General features: G+C 38.9%; 1 protein-coding gene across 1 annotated transcript in view; it reads left to right on the plus strand.

Annotated features, from left to right (window-relative positions):
* The window catches only part of LOC127647285 (glutamate receptor ionotropic, NMDA 2C-like), an 89,115-nt gene that overhangs the window by 12,988 nt on the left and 48,327 nt on the right, over positions 1-27,800 (plus strand). The window contains exon 3 of the mRNA XM_052131444.1: positions 18,163-18,604. Within this exon, the coding sequence (XP_051987404.1) occupies positions 18,179-18,604 (426 nt within the window). The 5' untranslated portion in view covers positions 18,163-18,178. The remainder of the gene's footprint in view (positions 1-18,162; positions 18,605-27,800) is intronic.

The raw sequence follows: 27,800 nt of genomic DNA on the forward strand, positions 1-27,800 counted from the left end.
AGCAGTGGATTAAGACAGTCAGATGAGAGAAAATCCCAAATTTACAGTCACTCTCTCAGCAGAAGTGATCCATTTATTAAAACTAATTCCAGGGTAATATAACACAAAGAATAATGTTATAAACTTCCACTCAATATTTAAATATATACAAGTTTTTGCTAGATTTACACTGCTAAATAAGGCGGAAACACTTCATCACAGTCTGTGAAAAAAGTCCATTATGCAGATTGAGATTTTATGTAAACGAACTGATTAAAAATGGAAGTATTTTAATCAAAAGTATGTGCTCATAAATTGGTAATCGAATTAAGGGCACAATTTTGCCCCATTATGAAAAAGTAAAATTCTGACAGTGTGCATACACATGCGAAATTGACAATTAAAATGGACATGAACTTTTTTTTTTCCAACATCCGAATTTTCGGTTAAAATAATGGGGATGATGTCATCACCCTTATTTAATTGAATTGTAGAAAGCTTTTGCAAGTAATTTATTGACTTTCATTCAAATTAATCGGTAACATTGAGTCAACATAATTTTGTTGGATTAGGTCAAATGAATGTACTATAGTAGCTTCATTAGGTTTGTTCGTCAGTTTACTAAGGTTTATTAAATTAACTTTCTTATGTTGGTCCAACTTAAAATATTTTCACTGTCAATTTTGCATCAATTGCTTATAGAGCAAAGCTGCACTCAAATCAAGAATTACTTGAAAGTAAAAGTCGATCCTCAACCTAAGCACAAGCGCCATTCTTCACTACAATGGCAACCCCCAAAACTAAAGCATAACACCCATTTTATAAAATACCAATTTAACAGAACATTAAATCTCTTCCTATTCTGATTTTACTCACCAATTCATAAAATAACACCTAATTTCAACACTTGCACTTGCATCCAGTCCTGCGCAAAGCATACTGGGTAATGAAAATCACCTGCCCATTTTAATCAATGCTACATTAACACCATGTAAAGGGGTTTAGACGGGCAAGGAGGAGGCGAGAACCGGCTTGATAATATAAATAATATTTGAATGATAAACTTAAACAAAAGATACAAACACACACATGACGGACATGCCTGTAAAAGATCTCTCTCTCCTGCACCATCTTCCGCAGTCGGCCTTTATCCCTCTCGGAGGCTTGATTAGCCTGATAAGGGACCGGGTGTGTAGAATCACAAGTCCCGCCCTCCGCCCTGTCACACACCACAGACAGTATTCATGTATTTCCAACTCAAATTAATTTAGTAAACTTCCATTTTACAAATCGAAATGGATAGAACACAAAAAATCAAATTGTGACAAAGTGTTCCAGAATTGTGTTGCTTTAGTTCATTTTTATTAAGTAAATTGGACAAGCAGTAAAAATACTTTTTTGAGTGTATAAGGGCAAGTTTATATTTTAGGTGCTACAACAAGTTTTGACAGTTGTTTGTTATTGGCTTTTAAGTCACCTTTCAGCTACCAAACCATTTGATCTCAATTAAAGGAATATTCCGGGTGGAATTGTTACTTTTACAGTCATTTTAGGGTTTTAGAGTTTGTTGACATTACATCATCATGTCAACGAAGATGAAAAATTGGCTATAAATTTACACAGAACAGGTAAGTAAGTGATTTTATCCACTCAAATCATGTTAACGTGCTGTGATAAAGTTTGTTTTGGGCAGATAAAGGAGGAAGCAGGAGCCAGTTTCCATAGTTCACCTGAGTTTGTTTTATTCTCTAATAAACAGAAATCTCTCACAAAGACATTGGTCTGTCGCTCTCTCCTCTCTCTGAGGACTGGGCTGCTTTTGTCTCCCCTTCTCTCGCTGCAAACATATAAACAGTCATTAGTAGCGATTCATCTCAGGTGGAACTACTTACCACTCTTACATCACCAACTTACAGAGTTCAGCTGTAAACCACGGTTTGTCATTGTATGTTTAATAAGTCCTGTAGGAATGCACATATCCTCACAGAAACTGATATATGATGTAACAGTATCTGTGGGCTCGTCCAGATTGGTGTGTGCAGCCTTAAATACACTCCAATCAGTGCAGTCAAAGCAGGCTTGTAGTTTCAGCTTTGCTTCATTGGTCCATCTCTTTAAAGTCCTTACTACAGGTTTAGCAGATTTTAGTTTCTGCCTGTAGGTTGGAAGAAGGTGAACCAGACAGTGATCAGAGAGTCCCAAAGCTGCTCTAGGGACAGAGCGATATGCATCCTTTATTGTTGTGTAGCAGTGATCCAGTGTATTTCTGTCTATGGTTGGGCTTGTAATGATAACTGAATAATAACTGAGTCCGGGTATAATTGTTCCGTGTCTGTGATTTAATCAATCAGCTGTTGCAGTGCGGCACATAAGCACGTGTGTGGCGGGATATAAACACTCACCAAAATAAATGAGGAAAACTCCTGTGGTGAGTAGAAAGGCTTACAGTTCATAAAGCGTGCTTCCAAATTAGGACAGCACATCTTCTTTAATGTTGTTACATCTGTACACCAACCTTCATTGATGTAAAAGCATGTTCCACCACCTCTCGTTTTCCCCGTTAAATCACGATGTGATCCGCTATGAACAGCTGAAAGCCCGGCAGATGTACCACGCTGTCCAGAATGGCTTCACTCAGCCAGGTGTCTGTGAAGCACAAGGTAGCAGAGATTGAAAATACCTTGTTTGTACGGGTGAGGACTCGCCTGCATCTCTTGAACAGCATCAGCACAGTAACAGATTGGTCTTAACTTGTACTGAACCCAGGATATTCCTTTAAGTAAATTAGTAATTCAGTTCAGTAACATTTGCACTACCTTCAATAGTGGATTAGGTTACACGGTATACCAGTACTAACAAAACATTGCAATACCAAAACATTTAAAATGGTACGATATCATCTTGTTGTTAATTTCAGTAATATATTAAAGTATGCTGCCATTAGCAAAATGTAATGTAAAGTGAGAGTTTTGTGATGAAATCAAAGACCATTTGAAAATAATAATAAAAAGCCTCTATATGGCCAAGTGTGACCATTAAACAGCAGAAGGATGTAATTTAATGAAATAATATAGTCACATCTGCTGCATGCCACGGTATGAATAAGAGGAGCCTCTCTGCCCTGTCATCTCCTTCACACACACATAGGATCACACACAAACGCAACACACACTACCAATGCTTGATTTTCATGCAGTGTGTCCAATAGTATCCATCTGCAGAGCCACATATCAGTGTGAGTGTATAAACGTCTGTGAACTCTATAATGTTCTCTTTTTCCACTGCAGCTCAGAGATTTCTGTTCGTAAGTCGCAGGAACCTTGATAACAAACCCTTCAAAAACAGGAAGAACTTCAAAGATCTTTCAAAATAAAAGTCCAGCTGAAATGAAAGCTCTATTCAACTGATTGCGTGATATTGAAGACATTACGACAGAAAAATATTACTACTTTATAATACTTATAGTAAAAATAATATAATATTAAATGATTATATTATTAGTATTATTATCTGTAAGCAATATCACATAAGCAAGTGTACTGAATATCAGCAAGTTGTGAATCAAACATGGCAGCCTTTTGCCTCAGGTAATCAGATTATTTTAATTTAATGTTTTCATTAAAAAAATTTTTTACAAAATATATATATATATATATATATATATATATATATATATATATATATATATATATATATATAGTTGGAAAGTATTGTATTTTCATTTGATTTAAGATGTACAGTATGTATTTGATTTAACGTAATTTGATCATAACATTTAATTAAAACATTTAACACAGAATCCAGAAAATGTGTAATTGAAAATCCATAATTTGTATCTATAAGAATATATGCAGTTCGAGTTAGTATCAATACCGAGGTACTGGGGATGGTATCGTACCAAAGCCAAAATGTTGGTATCGTATAGGGATGGGCGATACCAATACCGATACCTCAAATAAATTTGATTTGTATGAATTCTCTGGATACAATATGTAACTTAAATTATTACTTTAATTTTATATATATATATATATATATATATATATATATATATATATATATATATATATATATATATATATTTGTAAGCCTAAGAAGAAAATTATTATGCTGCTTTGTTTACCTTTTAAAAGTTATTAAGTACAAGCAGCATATAAAACCACAAAATTAACCACAGATATTATTATATGGCAACTATTACTAAAATCAAGTTACAGTATGGATACTACAGTAAGGCTGTAGCAAAACTGTGGTTAACTGTACCAAAACCTTGGTTAATGCTAAAAAAAAAAACATGGTTACTACAGTCGTGGCTACTAGTCATGGTTAATACAATATTACTACAGTAAATCCATGGGTAATGTTCATGAGGGTATCATTATAAACGAGGATTAAAGATCATTATCAATGTTTTAACACCTCTGAATTTAAATAAGCCTGTTAAAATGGACACGCAAGCCCATTATGATCCATGTCATGTCTAGGCTTGTCATTACTTAGTGTGAATAACTCCAGATACAGGTTTTCTGTCATTAACTCCATGTTCCCTCTTTGAACGAGCGCTGTGACTGAAAGGGTGAGCGATGTTTGTATTTAGCGCGTCAAGATGAGCGGAAGAAAAAAAGAAAAAAAAAATTCCACTTCAAAGTTTATGAGATGCATTAATATTCATACTATCTAAATAATAAGATCTCTAGTTAAAAAAAAACTTCAGAATTGACATTTTTATGTGAGGATCGATATTATTGATTCCACATCAGAATCGGACAATCCGCCCATCCCTAGTATCGGAGCAACCCTATAGTGACTTAGGAAAGCTCTGCAAAGGCTGGATAATGTTTGGTCAGCCACCTTTATGGCATCTGATGCATAATCTCACCTGCAGCTCCTCTCAGAATCAGTCAGTGTCATGTTAAGCCAGCATGACTGCTGCATGACTGTGCTTTAATGAGTCTTAATGGCTCGTTAATGGCTCGTTAAGGCACAATCATGCAGCAGCCTTAATGATGAATTTGCACCCATAAGCAAATTCACATAGTAAAATACACTGTCAAACAAAAGAATATAGAGGAAATTAGGTACTCTGGTGCAACACCCTATGGCTCCTGATAAAGAACTTTATATAGTTCAACAAAAGCAGAGGACAATAGAGTCTCCATTAAGTGTGAAATGTTGCTTAATCCGGGGTTAAAAGTGGCCAGGGTTAAATATGTGTAATTGTTTGGTGCAAAACTTATTTGTCCTGTCCCACCTTAAAGGAATATTCCAGGTCCAATACAAGTTAAGATCAATCGGCAGAATGTGTTGCATAATGTTGATAACCACAAAAATTATTTCGACTCATCCCTTGTCTATTAAAAAAAAAAGAAAGCAAAAATTGTGGCTCCGGTTAGGCACTTACAATGGAAGTGAATGGAGCCAGTCCATAAACGTTCAAATGCACATTGTTTCAAACGTACAGCAACACTACGCAAACACCATAAGTCTTAACATGATTTCAGTGTGATAAAATCGCTTACTAACCTTATCTGTGTAATGTTATGTCCAATTTTACAACTTCGTTGCCATGACGACGTAACACTGTAATTGAATGATTAGGTCACACTAAAATCATAACAGAGATTTATTCACTAAAATCATTTTAATGTTTACATCATGTAGCTATACTTTGGCATCAGTGTGTATTATAATGTTTATAGACTGGCCACATTCACTTCCACTGTAAGTGCCTCACTGTAACTGCGTTTTTTGCTTTTTTTTAATAAACGAGGTATGAGTTGAACATATTTATAGTGGTAATAAACATTATGCTACAAATGCTGTCAATTGAGCTTAACTTGTGTTGAACCCGGAATATTCCTTTAATATGTAGAGATAAATATACAGCTGTAAGTAAGCCAGCTGTAGGGTGAGTCCTCCTAAATTGCAAACACTGTGTCTCTGTGGCACTATCAAAACATTTCTTTGATCTATGAGTATTCTGACAAGCCCGACACAGCAATACTTCCTGGAGTAAGAGAAACGTCCATGATGCAGGGATACAAAAAGAAAGGAGAGAAATGATGTTCACCGTGTTGACAGCATTAACGTGACAGTTTGGTACCGATGTTTATCACAAGGCCATAATGACAGGCATCATTTAATCAGAAACAACAAGAGTAAATGTGAGCATGGAGGTTGTCAGAGCCCATGACAGACAGCCAGACGTGGAGTTACGATAGCTAGGAGGTGAAATTCGATGGCAGGCTGAATGGATGTTGCCACTTAAATATTTGTCAGCGCCACAGTCATGAAGCTTGAGATTAAAATGGAGTGCTGACCTTGATCTGATGTGACAATAACGGCGCCTGTTTATTGACTAGGATGTTTGTCCAAAAATGAGATCAGCGAAGGTTGGTCTAATTTGAAATTACCCCTTCACGTCCCCTACTTGTCCACAAGCATTTTTATGGGAGCAGCTTGCTTGGGAAGTCACAGTTTTTAATATTAAAGCTGAACTGTTTAACTTTTTGTTTTCTCGTTTTTTTTAGATTTAGAGGTTGCATTTTTACATTAACATTACATCTTTACTCCACTTATGGTTAGGTTTAGGCTTGGGTTTGCAATCCTTTATACTGAATAACATACGGTAGCTAAAAACAAATTGCTTTACAACTCACATTTGGCACCCCTCCATGGACATTTCACCTTGAAAATAGAAATCACACGTGCTGATACACCCAACAGCGCTTACCACTTTGGCCACTGGGGGCAGCGTTTCACATTTCGGTAAGCACAGACTGATTTTAGCTAAAGAAAAGTCAACCTATTGTTTCCGATTTCCATCTGTTGGTTTGACCAATGTGGGGGCGTGTTTGTTGTGTCAGTATTTTACGATTCGGTTTGGTGATGCTCGTTTCATACAGAGATAACACACACTTAATAACACACTTAACCTACTCATGTTGCACTGCAAGACTTAGTTCTTTGGGAAACAAAAATCCCAACCTTTTCTATTAAGGGTGAAGTGTTTCTGAGGGAAGAGACTAAGAGACAAATTCTAACCCAGTCTCATGACAAGTCATAAGAATAGTACAAGATGGTTAAATGGTAAGAAATCGTATGAGTTGGCTCATACAACATGGTATGAAGTTTAACCCCTATCCCAAACCTAATCCTAACCTTAAAGTCTAACCCCTTACCAAAACCCAAACCTAACCATGATTTTCATAGGAAAATAACTTTTGTATACCACAGAATATAGAAAACATTGTGGTTTGGAACAAGACAAGGGAAGCATACTACAGGTCACTGACATACATCTGTCATTTCTATTGCACAAGTATGGAATAAGTAAACAAATATGTTCTTAAAATAAAGTGTTGGATTAGGAGGCTAGCTAAACTATTACGTTTGTTGATTGGTTGGTCTGAATAAAAGTTGTGCCTTTTCGTAAAAGCCGACTTATATGATACCTTATGATTGCATTATCTTTTATGAATTATTACAAGTTATCATGAGACTTTGTTGGCATCTGAGCAGTGCAACATTGGTTCAACCAATGACGCCAGTTTGAGGCGGGAGTTCCTGATTGTCCAACCAGCACGGAGTTTATGGGATATCATTATTTTTGCAGTTCCGTTTGATCACGCTATGTGTAATTATGTGCAGAATTACACACACGTCACCTAAAACTTGTACTGCTAGAAAGAAACTAACCCAAACTTTAAAGCACCTAATTTTTTGTTTGCACACAATGGTTTGCGCTCACTCACCATGCACTACACAGACGGATTTAACCATTGCGCACCTTCTTTGTGTTTACATCAGCATCTCCCACTAAACGAGTTTGGAGGATGCTGCGACTGTGAAATCTCCAACAGAGGGCGTGGTTAGTCCAAATGGGGGTGTCACTTCCACTCACGGTTAAGGTTAGGGAAAGGGTCTCCCTATATCTTCAATGGCATTTTGAAGCAACCGCCCCTTTTTGGAGCAATTCCTACAGCTATACCCTTCTCGAATATTGGGGTGCAAATACCTGGTCTGTGTGGCAGATGCTATTTAAACCGTGGTGCAAATAGACACTCAGTTTAAATTATTTCATTGTCTTTCATTTCAGCACAAACACACCTCCTTTCTATGTAAATGAGGCTTATTTTAGTATCCTTTATACTTTTTTCCCACAAAACTCATGTGCTATTTATCTGGCACAATTAACTTTGCATTATTACCACCCGCATTAACCAGGCAATAAATTGTATTGTATTAAAAACACATTTTCTGTTCAGTAATTCATCAAATGACAGATATTGCCGGTCATAGATCCTAACACAGTGTAGTCAAGCGCATTTCTGTATATTAAAGAGCCAAATCAGGTGTCTGGATCGCAGTGGAGGAGAAAGTATTTTAACATTAAAATTACACACTTCACACTAAACTTTTATAGCACCATATTGCAGCACCAAATTACTGTAATGGCCACATTATCCCAAATATATAGTGAACGTATCAAGCAGCTTTAAATGATGTGAAACACAGGCAGCTGAAGTAGTTCAAAATCCACAGTATACTGAAGTAACATGAATTTTGGTGTGTAATTCTCATGCAATATTCAATTTCATTTAATCGGATATGTCAAACACAGGAAGGGAAGCGGCACTTTTTGCTCTTGGGATTATTACTTTGGCCTATAATTGCTTTTTTCATTTTCTTTTGTCTTTTGATATTACAATCGACACACTGTGGTTAGAGATGTGCCTGGTCAGGTAAGGGCAAAGATGGAGTTATGGGACAGAAGCCTTTAAATGTCAGTGTACCTGTGTAATCTGCCAGAGTCAGAATATTAAGGATCTGTATTTGTAATATTATTCACTTATACATATCAAAAGTTCAGAATGATTTAAATTCAAATGAATGCCAATAAGACAATTAGCTCTGGGATGGATGGATATACTTTTGCATGAACTATACACTTTAGAAATGTGTAGCTCTTCTTAATGTTTTAGGACTTTAATGGGATGTTTTTAATAGGATTATTTTAAAACGTTTCAAACTGCAGTCACAATGACCTTGAGGTTACCAATTAGAATCATATTTTGAGAGACTACAGACTCATGGGGCCAGATTTGAGCTCAAAAACTAAACTGCATGAACTGAATATGCTGGGCTATTTTGGTACACTTGTTGAAATTGTACCAAAGTAGTGGGCTAAAACACATAACTGTTAATTAGAAGGTTGCTGGTTCGATCCCCACAGCCACCACCATTGTGTCCTTGAGCAAGGCACTTAACTCCAGGTTGTTCCGGGGGGATTGTCCCTGTAATAAGTGCACTGTAAGTTGCTTTGGATAAAAGTATCTGCCAAATGCATAAATTGATTTATTGTATAAATGGCAACAAATAAGAACTTCTCTATGTCCTGATGCTGTGACTTGACTGCCTTTGGTGAACTCTGTCAATGTCAGAATGGCAAGAGTTGAAAACAACCCATAATGCACTAATTTATTAACTTTTTTTAGTGCATTCAAATACTTAAACATACAACAAGTCATCAAATCCCTCTCATATTATTGAGATTAAATAGTTGGTTCAACTACCAATTGGAATTGCAACTAGATTTTTACATTTTTGGACAAAAATGTGAGCGATGACTGCCTGATGACTGTGCTAGGGTGTTCTAGGTGGTTGCCAGGGTGTTGCTAAGTTGTTGCTAGGTTGAAACGTACTGGCACAAGTCAAAAGATCCCACCCCCCATATCAGGGTTGTTACTTTGTTTTGCAATTCCTAATGAGTTACTACTAGATAGATTTTATTTAAAGATTGGAAAAATATTTATGATTTGGTATGGTATTTATAACCATCAGTAATAACATTTCTATTTCTATTTTAAAAAGCTTTCCTGCCGATGGATGCTTTCCTCTCCCTTTCTTCCACTAGAGGGTGCTAAACACATCTTTGTTTGAATTGCTATAGTTCCTCTGCTTGGTCAGGCCAACAGCACACATACAATAGTTTCTTTTCTTTTCTTTTTCTCCCTAACTTTAAGACTTTGCACAAACAATAGCCATGTCCGAATACGATTTGCTAAGTACTGGAATGTGTGGGAGAGCTGTGCATGCCGGCGTGTCATGCTAGACTTCATCTGTGGCTGTAACTTTGATCTAATCTGGTATATTTTCTCAGAGGCAAGCCATAACTTTGAGAGAGCCAAATCAAAGAGGTCACTAATCTGAGCAGACACACAAACGTCCTACTGATAGAAGCACAGGATGGACAAGGACAGTGACGCATATTAAACCCATGTGGGGGGGAGTGTAGGGTGTGGATGGATGGAAGCTGACTGGATTACTTCTCTCAAAGGTGAAGTGTGATATTTCTGTGCCACTAATGTCACTGAAGGGATTTGCAAAAATAATGGAATTCCTGTCTACCTTTGGTCTGTCTGGGCAGTATGCTCAAACAAACAGGGCAATGTTCTTAAAGCACCACAGAAATGCAATGCTTACACTTTTCAAGGAAATCTACCTATCAAAGGCTAACTTATAATGTAGTTGTCTCTGTAAGTAAGTGTTGTACAGTACAAGTAAGTGTGCAGGGTTTGTTGTGGCTGGAAGTACATTTTAAAATCTATCTATCTATCTATCTATCTATCTATCTATCTATCTATCTATCTATCTATCTATCTATCATATCTATCTATCTATCTATCTATATATATATATATATATATATATATATATATATATATATATATATATATATACTTTGTTTTGAGATTAAATGGACATGATCTAGGCTTTAATGCACTATTATATGGTAAGGAATGCCCTTAATTTCTGGTAAACACTGGCCTTGAGAGATTACATCTGAAATCCGTTTGATTCTGCAACTCTTTGGACTCATGAAGATCAAAGTTAAGTTGTTTTTAATCAGTTCTTGTAAGTTCAGACTTCAGAGAATAATGCACCTCTCTTTGTATTCACATCAGTTATAGTAGCGATTTATATCGGTAAATTACTGAATATTACTCAAAGCTGTTAGTGAACGAGCAAATGGTATGTCAAAGCCATTGCATCTGTGCAAATGATAAAAATGAGGTTTCTGCATATTTACTTTTTGTTCCACTAGATAGATATTTGCATAAGGTTAATAAGGCCATGCAGACTGTGCGAGTCTTCCCTCCGTGTAGGCATGTGCAGTCTGTGCCAACTGCTGTGTTGAAATCTGTTACTTTCGCTCTGTAAAACGCTTCATCGTTCATGTGGTGTACAAATAATGTGCTTTAATCAAATTCCCACCATGTTTTAATACGGTTTAATTGTCTGTTTGACATAAACCTGAATTGAATGGGCATATTAACAAAATCAGAGCATTTGATTCTGGTCATTAATGAGGCATTTCTGCACTGGTGCAAGCCAATAATTCCTTCAGTTATCTCCCATTTAACTGCCGTTTTTAGATGCTATTAAGGTCAAAACAATTTTCAAAAGTGCAGCAAAAATCACGAACCCATTTTAAAGTTAAAACAACTGCTGTTGCACTAATTTGATCCAGTCCTCCAGCTCTACAGTGTTAGAACAACATATATTGAAATGTTATGACTATGTAATAAACAGTTTTAATATTCAGATTTTCTTTAAGTACTGCACATACTAAGAGCACACTTTAAGGTGAAAACAAGGAGTGGTGGTGGTGTAGTGATCTAAACCACAGTACTGGTAAACTGGTACTCAGAAGGTCGTTGGTTCGATCCCCACAGCCACCAACATTGTGTCCTTGAGCAAGGCACTTAACTCCAGGTTGCTCCGGGGGGATTGTCCCTGTAATAAGTGAACTGTAAGTTGCTTTGGATAAAAGCGTCTGCCAAATGCGTAAATGTAAATGTAAACAACCCTAACTGCTCTAATTTGATGGAGCCCACTTTAAGGTGAAAACAACCCTAACTGCACGAATTTGATTCTGCACGGTTAGAACCTCAGCTATTGCATTGTTACTAATATGTAATAAAATTACATATTTTTCGATCTCGTCTCAAAAGTGCAGCACATTTCAAAAGTACCTTTTAAGATAAAACCCTTACTGCACTAATTTGATCACGTTCTTCAGCTCTGCAGTATTAGAACTGCATCTATTACAATGTTATTACTATGTAATAAACAGTTTTGATTGTCACTATCTATTCTAAAGTGCTGCACATACCAAGAGCCCATTTTAAGGTGAAAACAACCCTCACTGCACTCATTTGATTGAGTTATCCTGCTCTACACAGTTAGAACCTCTCCTATTGCAATGATATACTATGTAATAAAAAAAAAAATAATCAATGTTTTCTCAAATTGCAGCACATATCAAAAGTCCCCTTTAAGATTAAAACCCACACTGCACTAATTTACACCAACACTCTCTGCTTACACAGCCATGCACTTGAAATTTGGGCAGTATGTGTTCTGAAATTGTCCTGCTGGAAAATGCAGGGACGTCCCTGGAAATTCAGAGCTGGATTGCAGTATGTGTTGCTCCATAATTTTTAAACATTCGTCTGCATTAATGGTGTTCTCACAGATGTGCGAGTTACCCATGCTATAGGCACTGACACATCCCTGGCCCATACAGACACTGGCTTTTGGACCTAATGCTAATAACAGCTTGGATGGTCATTTTCCTCTTTGGCCCGGAGAACACAACAGCTTTGCTTTTCAAAAAACTATTTGAAATGTGACTCTTCAGACCAACAACACAGTTACACAGATCTACTTTCCATCTATGATGAGAACGAGCCCAGAGAAGTCGGCAGCGCTTCTGGACAGTGTTGATGTACGGCTTCTCCTTTGCATAGTAAAGTCTTAACTTGCATCTGTGGATGCAGCATTGAGTGATGTTGACTAACAAAGATTTACTAAAGTAATCCCAATCCCATGTTCATGATATCCATTACAGATGAATGATGTTTTTTAAGACGGTGACGTCTGAGGAATCAGAGATCACACGCATTCAGAAGTGGTTTTCGTCTGGCCCTTTACGCACCTGAGATTTGACCAGATTTCTTGAATCTTTTAACTATATTGTGCACTGTAGAGGGGGAAATGCCCCAAATCCTTCCAATTTGTCTTTGGGGAACATTGTTCTCAAAGTCCTGGATTATTTGCTGAAGCATCTGTTTGCAAATTGACAAGTCTCAAATGATCGTTGCTCTTGAAGGACTGGGCTGTTTTTGGAGGCTTTTTATATACTATAAAATGATTGCCTCACCTGTTTAACATCTCCTGTTTCACATTGCCATATTTTTCGGAATCTGGGTTCTATATATATATTCATACACACACACATATATATACATATTTTGGTGTGTATATATAGGTTGGAAGATGCATTGAAAAAACATTCACTCATATAACATACCTATGTGCAAAACTACTTGAATGTACAAAAGTCACAAAAGCTTTCCATACTATATGAACCTGCTATACCGAGGCAAGTGCATGAATAAAGGCATTACGACAAGCTGTGCCACACAAGACCGTTAGATGAGGTGATACCATCAAGCCACGAAGCATAACAAACTAGGCGGGATTGCGGGGGGATTACATGGTGTCTGGATCATGAGACACAGTAAATTTGGTCAGCACATTAAAAATGGCATTTCTGCAGCACATGTCTCCTGGCGGTCGGACAGCTAAAGCCATTCAGAGACCTGAATCCCTTCAAAAATTGTACTGAGTCTGACGGATAACAGCAAACATAGATACTGATGTTTTTTAAGGATTGCTGCTTTGTTATTGCTGGATCCAAGACTCAAATCATAAAGATAGACTGGGAGAGTTATAAATGGAAGATGATAAGAAAAACTGAAAGCTGAAATTAACCTCAATTTTTTACTACCCGTATTGGAGGCTTTAAACAAGCTTCTAAAATCCAATAATGTAACTTTAAGGACACTATTTCTAGCCTCTATTGCATATTGACTTTTTCATTTCAGGGATTACGGCTCAATAAATATAAAGGCCCAAAAGACAGACAAGTTGAGGATCATAAATCCCCATGTTATCCATTTGTTGCGAAAAGGAGATTTTTTTCTCACAGTGTTCACCATCTGTTGGATCGGACTGGGTGGTTTCAGAGTAACGGCTCTTTGGACAGCAGCTGGGCAACGCGGTGACACCCGACTCTATAATAGCATGACTCTAAATGTGCAATCTCTGGACATCTCTAATGGCCTCTAACGTTTAATACAAGAAGTGTTCTAAAAGGTTTGCTGATACGATAATGCTGACTTGACTGGTCTGGATTATGAAGTATTATGACAATGTTGTTTCATGGATGAAACTGATCTTCTTTACATCACCACACCTTTTACTCTGAGTGTTTACACAATAGCGAAATTCCATACATATTCCGTGTAGGGGAGACCAGGGTTAGTTATCACAGGGGGGAATTGAAAGGGCTATTTCTTAGTATAAGGCTTGGATTCAAAAGTCCCATTGTGCAAATATGTTTTAAATGTCATAAATTGATACAATTTATTAATTACAATATACTACATTTAGGCAAAAACAATGTTTTGAAATGTTTGTATGTTACCTCATTTCGCCTTTGTTGGTCTATGAATTTTGTTGTGCATATAATTTGTTTAACTTTTTAATGTTTGCTGAAAAGCCTATATTAGGCTATTTAATGCAGGTGTGGATTTAAAAAGTGGCGTAGATATTGTTTTGGTGGTTGTGATGGTAGGGACACGTTCCCTAACCCACAGTGTTCACAAGAAACCTACTGCTCTGATTTAGTGGCAACTTCCGTTCTGACAACTTGCCCCAAATCCCAAAATGTGCTCAATTAACTGTATCTTTATTCCTGGGACTTGTAGCCAAGACTTAAAGGTATGTTATGCAGAATTTGACTATAAAACATAAACATACTGTGAAAAATATTAACTGAAGTAAAACGTGTGACAGCTAGCATCAATTTCCCCTATACAGTGGCTGTGCATTAAATAATAATATATGTATTGTTCAAAATAATGGCAAAGCATATCTGTCCCATTTATGTTTGTCAAATATTAGTGGAACATTTCCATAGTTAAAGTTGTAATGATCACTGGCAATGACAGGCAGACGAAGATGATGATAATGTGAAGAACCCAAGTGCAGTTTATTTAAAGTGGCATCCAATTGGGAAACATAACAAAACATAAACATGAACTTGACTTGACGAAACTTGACTTAACTATCAAAGAGCATTACATTAACAATACCTGACAAAGGACCATGGCAAACACGAGGGTTTAAATACAAGGACATGGGTAACCACATTACATAAACTACCAATGACGAGACTGAACTAATAGCAAGATAATAAAAAAATAAACCAATGAAAACAAGACACATGAACATGGAGGGAAACAGGATATCACAAGACCAGGAACACATGACTGTAAAACAGGAACTTAACTTCCAAAATAAAAGACAAAAAACACATAAATGTGACATATCCCCTACACAAGGGGCGGCTCCTGATGCCTAAACAAAAACGCATGTAGTTCAATAGGGAGCTGGGGTGGAGGGGTCCTAGAGGCGTAACCTGGCGAAATAGGGAGTGGAGCATGGCCTGGCGAAAGCAGGTTGTGGAGCATGGCTTGAGGCTTGCAACACTGTCTCTGGGACGGACGAGGCATGCAACGCCGGCTCTGGGACAGACAAGGCTTGCAAAGCCAGCTCTGGTACGGACGAGGCTTGCAACGCCGGCTCTTTGATGGACGAGGCTTGCAATGCCGGCTCTGGGACAGACATAGCTTGCAACGCTAGCTTTTGCACAGATGAGGCTTGCAATGCTAGCTCGTTGGCCATGGCAGGCGTGGGCGCTGGCTCGTTTGACGTGGCAGGCATTGGCATAGTCTCATTGGCGGTGGCAGACTTGGGCGCTGGCTCGTGCAGCAGAGGCTGCGGTGTGGGCCTGGACCATGGAGCAGTGGTGGGCCATGACCGTGGAGCAGAGGTGGGCCTGTGACATGGCATGGAGCAGACTGAAGCTTGGCTGTGACAGGGAATGGAGCAGACTAATGCTTGCCTGTTACATGGCATGGAGCAGACTGAGTCGTGGCTGTGACATGGCATGGAGCGGACTCGGACATGGCTGAGGCATGGCATGGAGCAGTCTGAGCATGGCTGTGAAATGGCATGGAGTAGACTCCGGGTCCGGGGCAGAAGGTGGAGCAAGATCGGTGACTATGACATGGGACCCTGGCTCGGCGGCCATGACGAGGAACTCTGGCTCGGCAGCCACGACGGAGGACGGCTCTGACATGGCAGTCTCTGTAGGAGAGCATAGTTCCTCCTCAGCCACTCCTACAGTGAAAGATCCACCACTCAATTGTGGGGCTAAATCAATGAACTGAGCCAGATTCAGGGTAATTTAACCTTCAGGCATTAGGGAGGAGACCAGCTCATTCAGCCCAATATGGAAAAAGTCCTTGAGGGCAATATCATTAGAGTCAACCCTGCTGGCCAGAGCGCAGAGGTCCTCTACATATTCCTCCAGGGGACGATTCCCCAGACGTAGGCGCTGAATTGCTGGGTTCATATTTGGTTAGGTATTCTGTAAAGATCGCTGTCAATGACAGGCAGATGAAGACGATGATGATGTGAAGAACCCAAGTGCAGTTTATTTACAGTGGCATCCAAATGTGAAACATAACAAAAGATAAACTTGAATTAATTTGACTAACAAACAACGTTACATTAACAATACCTGAAAAAGGACCATGGCAAACATGAGGGTTTAAATACAAGGATATGGGTAACCACATGACATAAACAACCAATGACAAGACTGAACTAATAACAAGATAACAAGACAATAAAGGTGTTTGGTGGGTGCCCTAATGGAATGCGCTTGAATGGAAGACACGCACCGCCCTCCCTTCAAAGGAAGACACACATATTCACTTCCACCTAACCATCCCCTTCCTCCACGTCACCACCAGTGGAGTCTCAGGGTGATTATTTATTGTTGGGGACAAACAATCACTTCACAATCAATTATTTTACATATCTTTGAAACTTTGATTAAAAATCTAAATTCTCATTTTGACAGATAAAAAAGAAACAAGAAAAACATTTTAACCTACTGCATCAGTTTTGACCACTCTTTGTCCCTCAAATTCCCACTGTGCATGTGACCTGTTTATTCCCTGCTATTAATATGCATATTAGATGCGTATTAACTGGCACTCATTATTTACACCTGGTATTGTGCGTCTCTTTTGTGTTAGATTTTGAGTAGAAGGTATCTGATTTCATGACTGCATACATCAGTCATTACTTCAATGTGTTAATGTATGATAATAAAGTGCAAACCGCATAATAACAAAAAGAAATAATCATTTCAGCCCATTATGCATTCATTTAATAAGCGCAAACATGTTTAGAGCAGAATTGTCCATTGTTTTAGTGGATTAACTGTGTTAACTGAACAAACCAATGCAGCAACAACACAAAACCTCAATGCAATGGCATACAATTCAATGAAATGATGAACGGTGCTTAACTAATCCAACTAACAGCACATTAGAAAAAAATTTGCTTACCAATGAAGTTCACTACGCAGGTCTGCAGTCAAGAGTGGTAACTTCCGATGCTTATGTCAACAGCTGACATAACATTTGATTGGCTCAGGGGCAAAGGCAAACTAGCCCTTCTGGCTATCATTGAATGCTCGTTGCACATGCGCATGATGCTATCCAAATCTCCGTTGATTGACTTTGAGGATGAATGGCTAGCCCCACGCAAAGCAAATGAGAACAATTAAATGGATTTTATGCAACTTAACTTAATAATAATAGAATTTCTCAAAAGAATATGTACTTTTTCTTGTATAATGGACATAAAACACATTTAAGTTATGGAAAATTTATTTTTTCTCAAAATAAATGTATGATGATGACATGCAATTTGCTCAACGGCGCCACTTCTGGTGGTGCATAGCCCCACTTGTACCTAATGTAGAGGCGCAGCTGGTCACCACCACTCCATCGTATATCATTGCCTTTTTGTCCATTGCCTTTCTAGATCCATGCCTGTTTTTAAGTGTCCAAGTAATTTTTACATATACTTTAGTAGTATACGTTCTTTGTAAAATGTACAGTATAGAACAAGCCTTACAAGACCCTTTAATTCATGCTCTGATTGCCTTTTCTCCATTTCTGTTTTCAGGCAGTAGGCGGCTGAGATGGGCGTTCATCTAGGCTGTCTCAGCGACACACTGTGGCTGCCGTTGCTGCTGCTGCTGTCCATCTGGTCCACCCCCCGTTGCCAGTGCCGACCGTTTGGGATGGTTGAGCCCTCTGTGAACGTGGCGGTGGTGTTCAGCGGCTCCGCCTACCAGATGGAGATCAAAGGGCGACTGAGCCGGGAGAACTTCCTGGACCTGCCGCTGGAGGTGAACCCCATCACTGTGCTGGTGAATAACACCAACCCTCGCACCCTACTGACACGCATCTGCGACACGCTGGCTGCTAACAGAGTGCACGGAGTGGTCTTTGAAGATAACATTGGGTCAGAGGCCGTGGCGCAGATCCTGGACTTCATATCTACCCAGACAGCAGTGCCCATAGTGGGCATCAGCGGGGGATCTGCTGTCGTTCTGCCTCACAAGGTCAGCCACTAATGGTCCCAGGCACTGAGCCATGCTAGCTTCTAGAGACGGCACAATGATACATTTGATCTGGGTGTTTAAACTCAGATTTCTGTGTTTTCATGCTGAAAGCAATCAATATGAATGAACTGTTTGCCCCAATAATAGATAATGTTCCTGACAAAAAGCCATTGTAAAAAAATAACTGTTTTCAAATAGGTTTCCTGAACACATCCCCCATGTATTATTGATCAGACAAACAGATAGCCCCACCCCAAACTCATACCATTAGTTGAACAAACATAGCAATGTATTGAACATTGTTGGGGAGTAGTTAAGTAAACGTAGTGATGCTACACGCTACTAGCGTAACTACATTTTTAGTAGCATGACACTAGCTTAGCAATTTTCACAAAGGTTAATCTTTTCCAGTAACGTGCTACATTTTCCAGTAAGTAGTCCTGTAGTAAGGCTGGGTGATGAACAAAAACATTTTCATGATATTTATTTAATATCGTCCATATCAATATTCATCACGATAAACATTTCATACCATTAATGGGGGACGAAATGTATTCCACATGCTTGTTAGACCTCAGCATAAACTTCAGAGGGTAAGCTACCTTTAAAGTATACCCAGTTTAGGATTTAATCCTACATAAGGTGTGTGATCTCTTTTCGATTAAATTTCTTCCATTTCAGTGGACGTTTGACTCCACTTTCTTGTGACGCTCCACACTCCAGCTCAGTAGATGGCAGCAATGTACCATAAACTGGATTACCAACCACTAATAAACATCACAAGAAGAAGAAACACTTTCTTGCCCGTGACAGCGATATGGATCATAATTTTTTTTTTTTTTCAACTAAATAGCAAATAAATAAAGAGAAATGGTGTTGATGTTCATTCGATCGCTGTATTTTATTGTCAGTGCTGTCTTGTTCGGTCCAATAAATATCTATGTCGTTTCATCCCCCAGCACTACCCTGTAGCATCACAAAATGCTACATTTGTTAAATTATATTTGGAACGCAGCAATGAAGCCGTGAGAGTATTCAAACACTATGGGCCTATTTACACTTGGCCATTTCATACGTTTTCACTGATCGGATATCAGATCAAGAAAACACCAGGTGTAAATGCTCTCTGAAATGCATTCGAGACATATTGCAATCCGATCGCTCAAACCACTTACTTGAGAAGCTTTCCATTCGTAACTCGGTCAAGTGTAAAAGTATCTGGCTGTTCAAGAAGCATACGTAAACTTAACGCCCAAACTGCGCTGTGTCAGCATAGGGAAAATGCTAAATATAACAGCTGCTACCGAGTAATTGCATAGGGCCCACATCGTGCAATATATAACCACAAATGAAGACACGGATGCACGTTGCTGGAGATCTCTGAAGAAACTGAAACTAAACACTGGTAATGGATGTGCATGACACATTTAAATAGGGGGCGGCTGTGGCTCAATTGGTAGAGCGGGCCGGCCACTAATCGCAGGGTTGGTGGGTCAAATACCGGCCCACACGACTCCACATGCCGAAGTGTCCTTGGGCAAGACACTGAACCCAAAGTTGCTCCCAATGGCAGGCTAGCGCCTTACATATGGTGTATGAATGTGTGTGTGAATGGGTGAATGAGTCACAGTGTAAAGCGCTTTGAATACCATTAAGGCTTAAAAAAGCCGCTATATAAGTGCAGACCATTTACATCTTACCCAGTGGTCGATTTGTAATTTTATTTTAAGGGGGATGGAGTAGTCAAAAATATTTTCTTTTTTAAGAAATAACAATTAAAGATTATTCTGCACTAGTCATGCCAACTTTTTTTTTTTTGTCTGGACACCACATCACATTTTTTTTTTTTAGCCCCAGAAAAAATATCAATATGACTTTAAACTCAGCAATTGAAAAATGGTCATCATAGAAGAGGTTTATTCAAGTAAATGGTTTGAGTGAATTGTGTTTTTTTTTAATGTATTTATAATATAATAGACCAAGACAAAAATGAGCATCACTTCATTGACAGCTAGGACACATGAACATAATATGCACCTGTTACCCTCTGTAATTGTATTTTCTGAATAATTTTGTGAAAATAATCCATGTTATGATCATGACATTTTTTTTTCTAGATCGCTCGCCCACTGCAGACTATGTTTGAAAGTGCGTGAAACATTTTAAAACATGTGGCGCAAGTTTCATGTGAACATTAGCAAGAACAAGTAAACCCATTGCAAACACCGACAGCGTTTTCAGAGTTTTCAGAAAACCAGAGTCTTTTGTTGCAGTGGAGAGAGAGCTTGCGCGTTCATGGTTGCCAGATTGCAGGACTAAAGTAAACACATTGATGTTGAACATCTTTTTAAAGATGCCCTTCCGTCTTTGTGTCATTCCTGGATGTGGTCGTTACCTATTATTTTAAGTATTTACCGCAATTACTTAAGAAGTAACTGTAATTAAATTACTGAAAATTAAGAGTAATCCCTTACAATTACTTTTTATTCTTCAGTGAAAAAGTAATTTAATTACAGTAATGAATTACTTAGTAATGCATTACACCCAGCACTGGCAACAAATATCATAGTTAAACAATAGTCACTGTAGGTAAACCCTGGATAATATTCATAAGGGAATGTCACCCTAATTAAATATATAACTATCAAGTGATCGAATTCTGCAATCATTGCAGAATTTAATGCTCTCAACTAGTTGTATCTAAAATAATTTCTTCTTTTAAATAGCTTCAATGTCATTTTTGTAGCTTGTAGTGTAGCTATCTACTTTTTTTAAAAGATTTTATAAAAAATCAATCTACGAATTGCTAATTTAAAGTTGTCGCTAAAATGAAAAAGGAGTAAGTATTGTAATATTGAAAAACGTCACCCTTAATTAACTTTCATTTTAGAGGTTGGTTGGTTTATTTGGCCATATGAATCATACTATTCCAAAAAAAAGTGATTAGATGGGGCTTTGTTACAACAATACTTATATTTATACATTTTAGTAATAGTACATATAGTACCTGTTGTAAAAAGTAATGGAAATGTCAAATTAATCAAAGTAGTCTCTCATTGCTGAAATATCCTAGAAATTTTGTGCGAGCACAGAGAGAGAAATAGCAAGGGGAACAGATTTTTTGACTTCTTTGGGCACAATGGCAGAAGCAAAAACCCAGAGAAGGGTTTGAAACTAGATGCAAGGTTATTTGCTGTATGCCTTGTGTTTACTTGAAAGGATTCTGTCATTTACTCACACTGATTTTGTTCCAAACTCATACAACTTTCTATATAACGTGGAACACACATGTTATGCAGAATGTTAAGGACTGAAAGACTCAGTCACCATTCACTTTCATTGAATGGAAAAAATGCAATGAAAGTGAATGGTGACTGAGGCTGGCAGTCCATAACCTCCTGTTGAACATCTCCTTTTTGCCTTCCAGGGAAGAAAGACAGTCAAACGGATTGAAATTTCCAAATTTAAGAGACCAGTAAAATACAAAGTCAAAGTTTCTTGTAGCTTTACTGCATTGTAAACCAGTCCAAGCAGAACATTTTCACATCCAAAACAGGTTTGTGAAAGACACTTGCCATTAATATTATACATGTAGACTTTTCATGAGAGTCCATAAGGCCAAACTTCTCCGTCTCTTTATCAGACCACTACATTTCTGCAAGAGACAATAGATGATAGCCTGTCCCAGTTTTATTGCTTCTATGCAAATCACTGTGAACAAAGACAGTGTGCACCATTCCACACAATATATGTTTATATAATTGTATTTAGGGCAAGATATGAAACAATAAAGTGGACTGCTGACATAGTTCATGTTAAGAGCTGAAAATGTTGCTTTGCGATTCTGTAGCAATATGCAGTATTTTAACATCTGAATGCATTTAGATTCAAAACTCATCATGCACTGAAGGCACAGCAGCAAAACATTACTTGTTTCCAATGTTAAAGCTATAAATGTGGATATGAACTATATTAATCCATCCATCCATCCATCCATCCATCCATCCATCTATCTATCTGTGAGTGAATGAGTGAATTTTACATTCATATAGCGCTTTTCTGGCACTACTTCAAAGCGCTTCACACAGTGAACAGGGGACTCCTCATCCACCACTAGTGTGCAGCACAGATGTGACACCAGACATAGTGCACCTGTACGCTCACCACACACCACATATCTATTGGTGGAGAGGAGAGAGTGGAGTGAAAGAGCCAATTAATGGATGGGGATTATTATGAGGCCATGATTGATTAGGGCCAATGGGGGGAATTTGGCCTGGACAGTAACACCCCTACTTTCGTGACTTTCTTTCTTCTGTGGAACACAAAAGGAATTGTCAGGTGGAATGTTAGAAGAAACTAAAACTTATGGGTTTGGAACAACATGGCTATGAGTAAATATTGACAGAATTTTTAATTTTGGGTGAACTATCCCTTTGAAGGGGCCATATTCGTATAGCATTCTAGTTTGTATCTCTCTAAAATCCACCGATAATATTAGTCTTGGTTTCTAAAACCACGAACTATCCCTTTAAGATCTGCAATACCAACACTGTGTAGTATGTACAATATTCTGTATACTTAGTTTAGAATTGACACATTACACGAGTTTGTGTGATTTGAGCCCTCATGAGGAAAGTTTAAGGGGTAAAATTACTATTTCATGCCTCTCATTATAAGCTGCCATTAGCAGGCTGGCACAGTAGTCATCTCAGCTTCTGACTTGACTTGACTTGACTTGACTGATGAATTCCACCATTACACCAGATGGCCATCCTGTTGCCCACCTCTTGCATAGTACCAAAGACAAATACCATCAGCCTCACTCTCTGCAAATCTGGTAGCCAAAGTCATCACATACAGAGTATGGTATCTCAGTTAAAGGGGTAGTTTTCCCTTTAACTCACCCTCATGGCATTGCAAATCAATATGACTTTCTTTCAAATGTGGAACACAAAAGAAGATGATTTAATGTATATTGTGGTCCATCTTCTCATTACGATGGCAGTTAAATCACATGCTTTCAGAAGATTTAAAAAATGTCGTACCAGCCACATTCTTATAGGATTTTAGTATTTATCTCTCTAAAGTCCACCTATAACGTTAGGTTTCCAAAACCCTCATCATTTAATTTACTTTAATTTGACTTCAATCAGGCAGCTTTTGCTACTGTACCTTTAAGACTTCTATATGAACTGTAAGTGACCTCTGTTATGACTGACTAACCTCTTCTTAAAGGAATATTCTAGGTTTGATAGCAACAAAACTTAATTTCCACTCATCCCTCTTTTTCTCTACATTTATATAGCGCTTTCTCTGACACTACACTCAAAGCATTTTACACAGTGAAGACTCCTCAACCACCACCAGTGTGCAGAATCTACCTGGATGATGAGACGGCAGCCATAGTGCGCCAGTATGCTCACCACACATCAGCTATTGGTGGAGAGGAGAGAGGAGTTATAGAGCCAATTAATGGATGGGGATTATTAGGAGGCCATAATTATCTAGAGCCAATGGGGTTAATTTGGCGAGGACACCGGGGTTACACCCCTACTCTTTACGAGATGTGCCTTGGGAATTTTAATGACCACAGTGAGTCAGGACCTTAGTTTAATGCCTCATTTCAAGGACGCTGCCTTTTTACAGTATAGTGTCCCATCACTATACCAAAAGCTGGCCCCAGTATAGTGATAGTGTCCCATCACTATACTGGGGTAGAGGTCTTCACAGGTCCAAAAATCCATGCCCGAACCCAAAGAGACCCAGAAATGTACTACTACTAAGACCGAACCGGACACATCTATTATTTGAAAGCTTGCACCCGTACCCATGCAGAACAAATAAATCCAGGTTCTCTGTGATTCCTCTTTTGCGGATTGAAACAGCATACCTAATACACTCATTATTTCAGCTTCAAAAGTCCACTTGCTGGTGATGGATGACAAACGCGGCCAGTTTAGAATCAGCTTTACAGTTTTTTGTATCTCGCGATAAGATAACTTTGACTGTTTGCCCTTTTGAACTATAATAACGATTGCTCATTCATAGCCACGGCTGCTAATGTTAGCATTGCTAATTTGCTATCATGTGCCTTAACTCTGCTCTGCCTCTGATGTCACTCAGCTCATTGTGGCTCTGCTCCATTTTCCACCTTATTTCCTGGCCCGCACTTTTTCATCCTAATTTTACAGTGTTGCAAGTTACAACATGCACACACGGCACCATCATCATCAGCGCTGTCTGATCACGGCCGGGTCTTCTCAGATCGACCAGGACCAGCAATAGCATGGGACCCGACCCGGACACGGCTGACCAAACAAAACATGGATCTGAACCCGTACGGGTCCCGGGTTGGGTCTCGAGTCCTTGGGTTAGGGTGGACCTGTGAAGACCCCTAGTGGCATTGGAAACTACACAAACCGCAGGGTGAGCACCCCCTGCTGGCCTCCCTATTACCTCTTCCAGCAGCAACCTTAGTTTTCCCCAGGAGGTCTCCCATCCAGTTACTGACTCCTGACTCCTTTTCTTAAAAAAGAGAGAGAGAAAAAATGAAAAACTGGGTTCCAATTACAGTGGAAGTGAATGGGGCCAATCCATAAACGTTAAAATACTCACTGTTTCAAAAGTATAGCCACAGGACATAAACAATGTGCACATTAAGACAATTTTAGTGTGATATAATCGCTTACTTACCTTTTCTGTGCAGTTATATCCAGTTTTAAAATGTTGTTGCTATGACAACATAATCCCATGGCAATTGTAACAATTTTACAGCATAAATAATACATAGGTTTTAACAGTAGAATGAATGTAAGTGCTTTTATATAATTATTAGCTTCACACTAATGCATTTAAACCCTCCAAAAAACATGTCCCATTCACTCGCATTGTAAGTGCCTCACTGTAACCTCGATTTTTGCTTTTTTTTTTAAAGAAAAGAAGGGATATGTCAATTTTTATGGTACTTGGTAACTACTTGGGAAAAAAGGCCCTTTAACCAATCTTGGAGCAAATACATTGAGATATAGAATATTTTTTAAAAGGTTGAACAATATCAAGATACATTTTTAACCACCCTACTAAACAAACCATAGACATATGTATGGCTTTGTGACAGGCGGAGGGCGGGGCCGGGTCGTGATTATACACACCCGGTCCCTTATCAGGCTAATTAAGCCTCCGAGAGGGATAAAGGCTGATTGCGGACGGTGGTGCAGGAGAGAGAGATAGTTTACGGACATGTCCGTCGTGTGTGTTTGTGTCTTTTGTTTTAGTTTTTCATTAAAATATTATCTATATTGTCACGCCAGTTCTCGCCTCCTCCTTTACATTGAACTGAGTTACACTGGTGCCGAAACCCGGGAAGGAGGAAGGATACGCCGTAGTCCACCCCAACAGGGCAGCCGCCGTGGCCATCTGCCGGGGGACGAGAAGCCTGGCTGCCTGGAAGTGGAGGAACTGCCGCTGACTGCAAGGGGAGAAGGGGCTCCTAACCAACCTGCCTGGAGCGGTCAGGGCCACTGCCAGGGGTGGAGGAGACCCCTACCAGCCGCTGAAACGCGGCGGGGTCTGAGACCGGCAACCTCGAGAGGGGAGGGGCTCGCAGCCGACAGCCTGGAGCGGGAGAACCGCTGCCAGGGGCGGGGGAGACCCCTTCTGTTCCCCGAGAACGCGGCGGAGCAGTCCGTCCACCAGAGGCTGGAGGACTGCCTCCGATCCGCCCGGTGAGGCGCGGCTGTTGTCCGTTTGAGGGTGGAGGAGCGGCCGGGGACCAATCTACGGCATATAGGAGAACTGTCGAGTACGTTTTTTTATTTTATTTTTTATCTCTCTCTCCTCTCTCCCTCTCACTGCCGCTCTGTCTTGGCCTTTTCCCTCTCTTTTAAATTTGAGTGTTTTTTTGTCTCCTCCTTCCCATTGAACTGCGTTACAGGCTTGTTTGGTCACCTGTTACCATAAAAACAAGGGCAAAATACAGGATGTTTCTTTAGACATTCATGGCCACACCTTTGATCCTATATACAGCGACCAGAATCCATTTTAGTGGACAGAAATTAATTTATTTGGACTGTGTTCATCTCGCAAGCCGTGTACAGAATCTAATCTCGTACTGAAGCGAGTGTTCATATGTCAACCATATGATGAGACTGAAATCATTGTGTGTTCCCTCTCACCTGTCAATCATGGATCAATGCAGCATTCAAACTGTTTTTGGCTATACACAAGGGCAACTGCAGATATCTGGCAGAGGAGAACGCAGAAGGCATTAACTAGTTTCAGGCATGAGAATATGGAATGGAGGATTTCCTTTGCCAGTACGACTTAATGACTTCTAGGAAGTGAATAAAAGTCAGATTCACTGGGTTGGTCTTGATATTTAATTTTCCTAGAAGCTCCTTGGACACACACACACACACACACACACACACACACACATGTTGGTGCAGCTATCCTTATGAGGACTCTCCATAGACATAATGATTTTTATTCTGTACAAACTATAGATTCTATCCCCTAAACCTAACCCTACCCCTAAACCTAACCCTCACAAAAAACTTTCTGCATTTTTACATTTTCAATAAAACATTGTTTAGTATGATTTATAAGCGATTTGAATTATGGGGACAATAGAAATGTCCTCATAAACCACATTTATAGCATAATACCCTTGTAATTACTAATTTGTAACCTAAAAAAATGTTCTCATAAACCACATAAACAAGCCCACACATACATAGTCATTATGGACAAATATCAATACCAATGGGATGCTAGGAGACAACTGGAAACATTCATTACAAAAGGAGACAGTATCTTATGGGTCCAGATCAACAAGACCTCAACAGTTCTATTTATTACCCAAAATTCATGCTAATCCAGAAATGTAAACGGTCCCTTCTGAGGTCCCAAAGGGGAGACTTATTGTATATGACTGTGACAGTGAATCTCATAACATATCACAGTATATTGATTATTTTTTTAATCCAATTTCCCAAACTCATGACTTCCCTATGGGATCCTTCATGTTCACAATTGACATAGAAAGTCTATATACACATATTAATGCAGAGTTGGGTTTACAAGCGGTCCAAAAAAGTTTTGAAACACATCCAGTCCGAGACTGGGTCAGATGCACAGATACATCAGCTTTTGGAAATTCGTCTTACCAGGAATAATTTTCAGTTTGATTATT

Source organism: Xyrauchen texanus, chromosome 8, assembly GCF_025860055.1.
Source record: "Xyrauchen texanus isolate HMW12.3.18 chromosome 8, RBS_HiC_50CHRs, whole genome shotgun sequence".
In the NCBI taxonomy this organism is placed as follows: Eukaryota; Metazoa; Chordata; class Actinopteri; order Cypriniformes; family Catostomidae; genus Xyrauchen; species Xyrauchen texanus.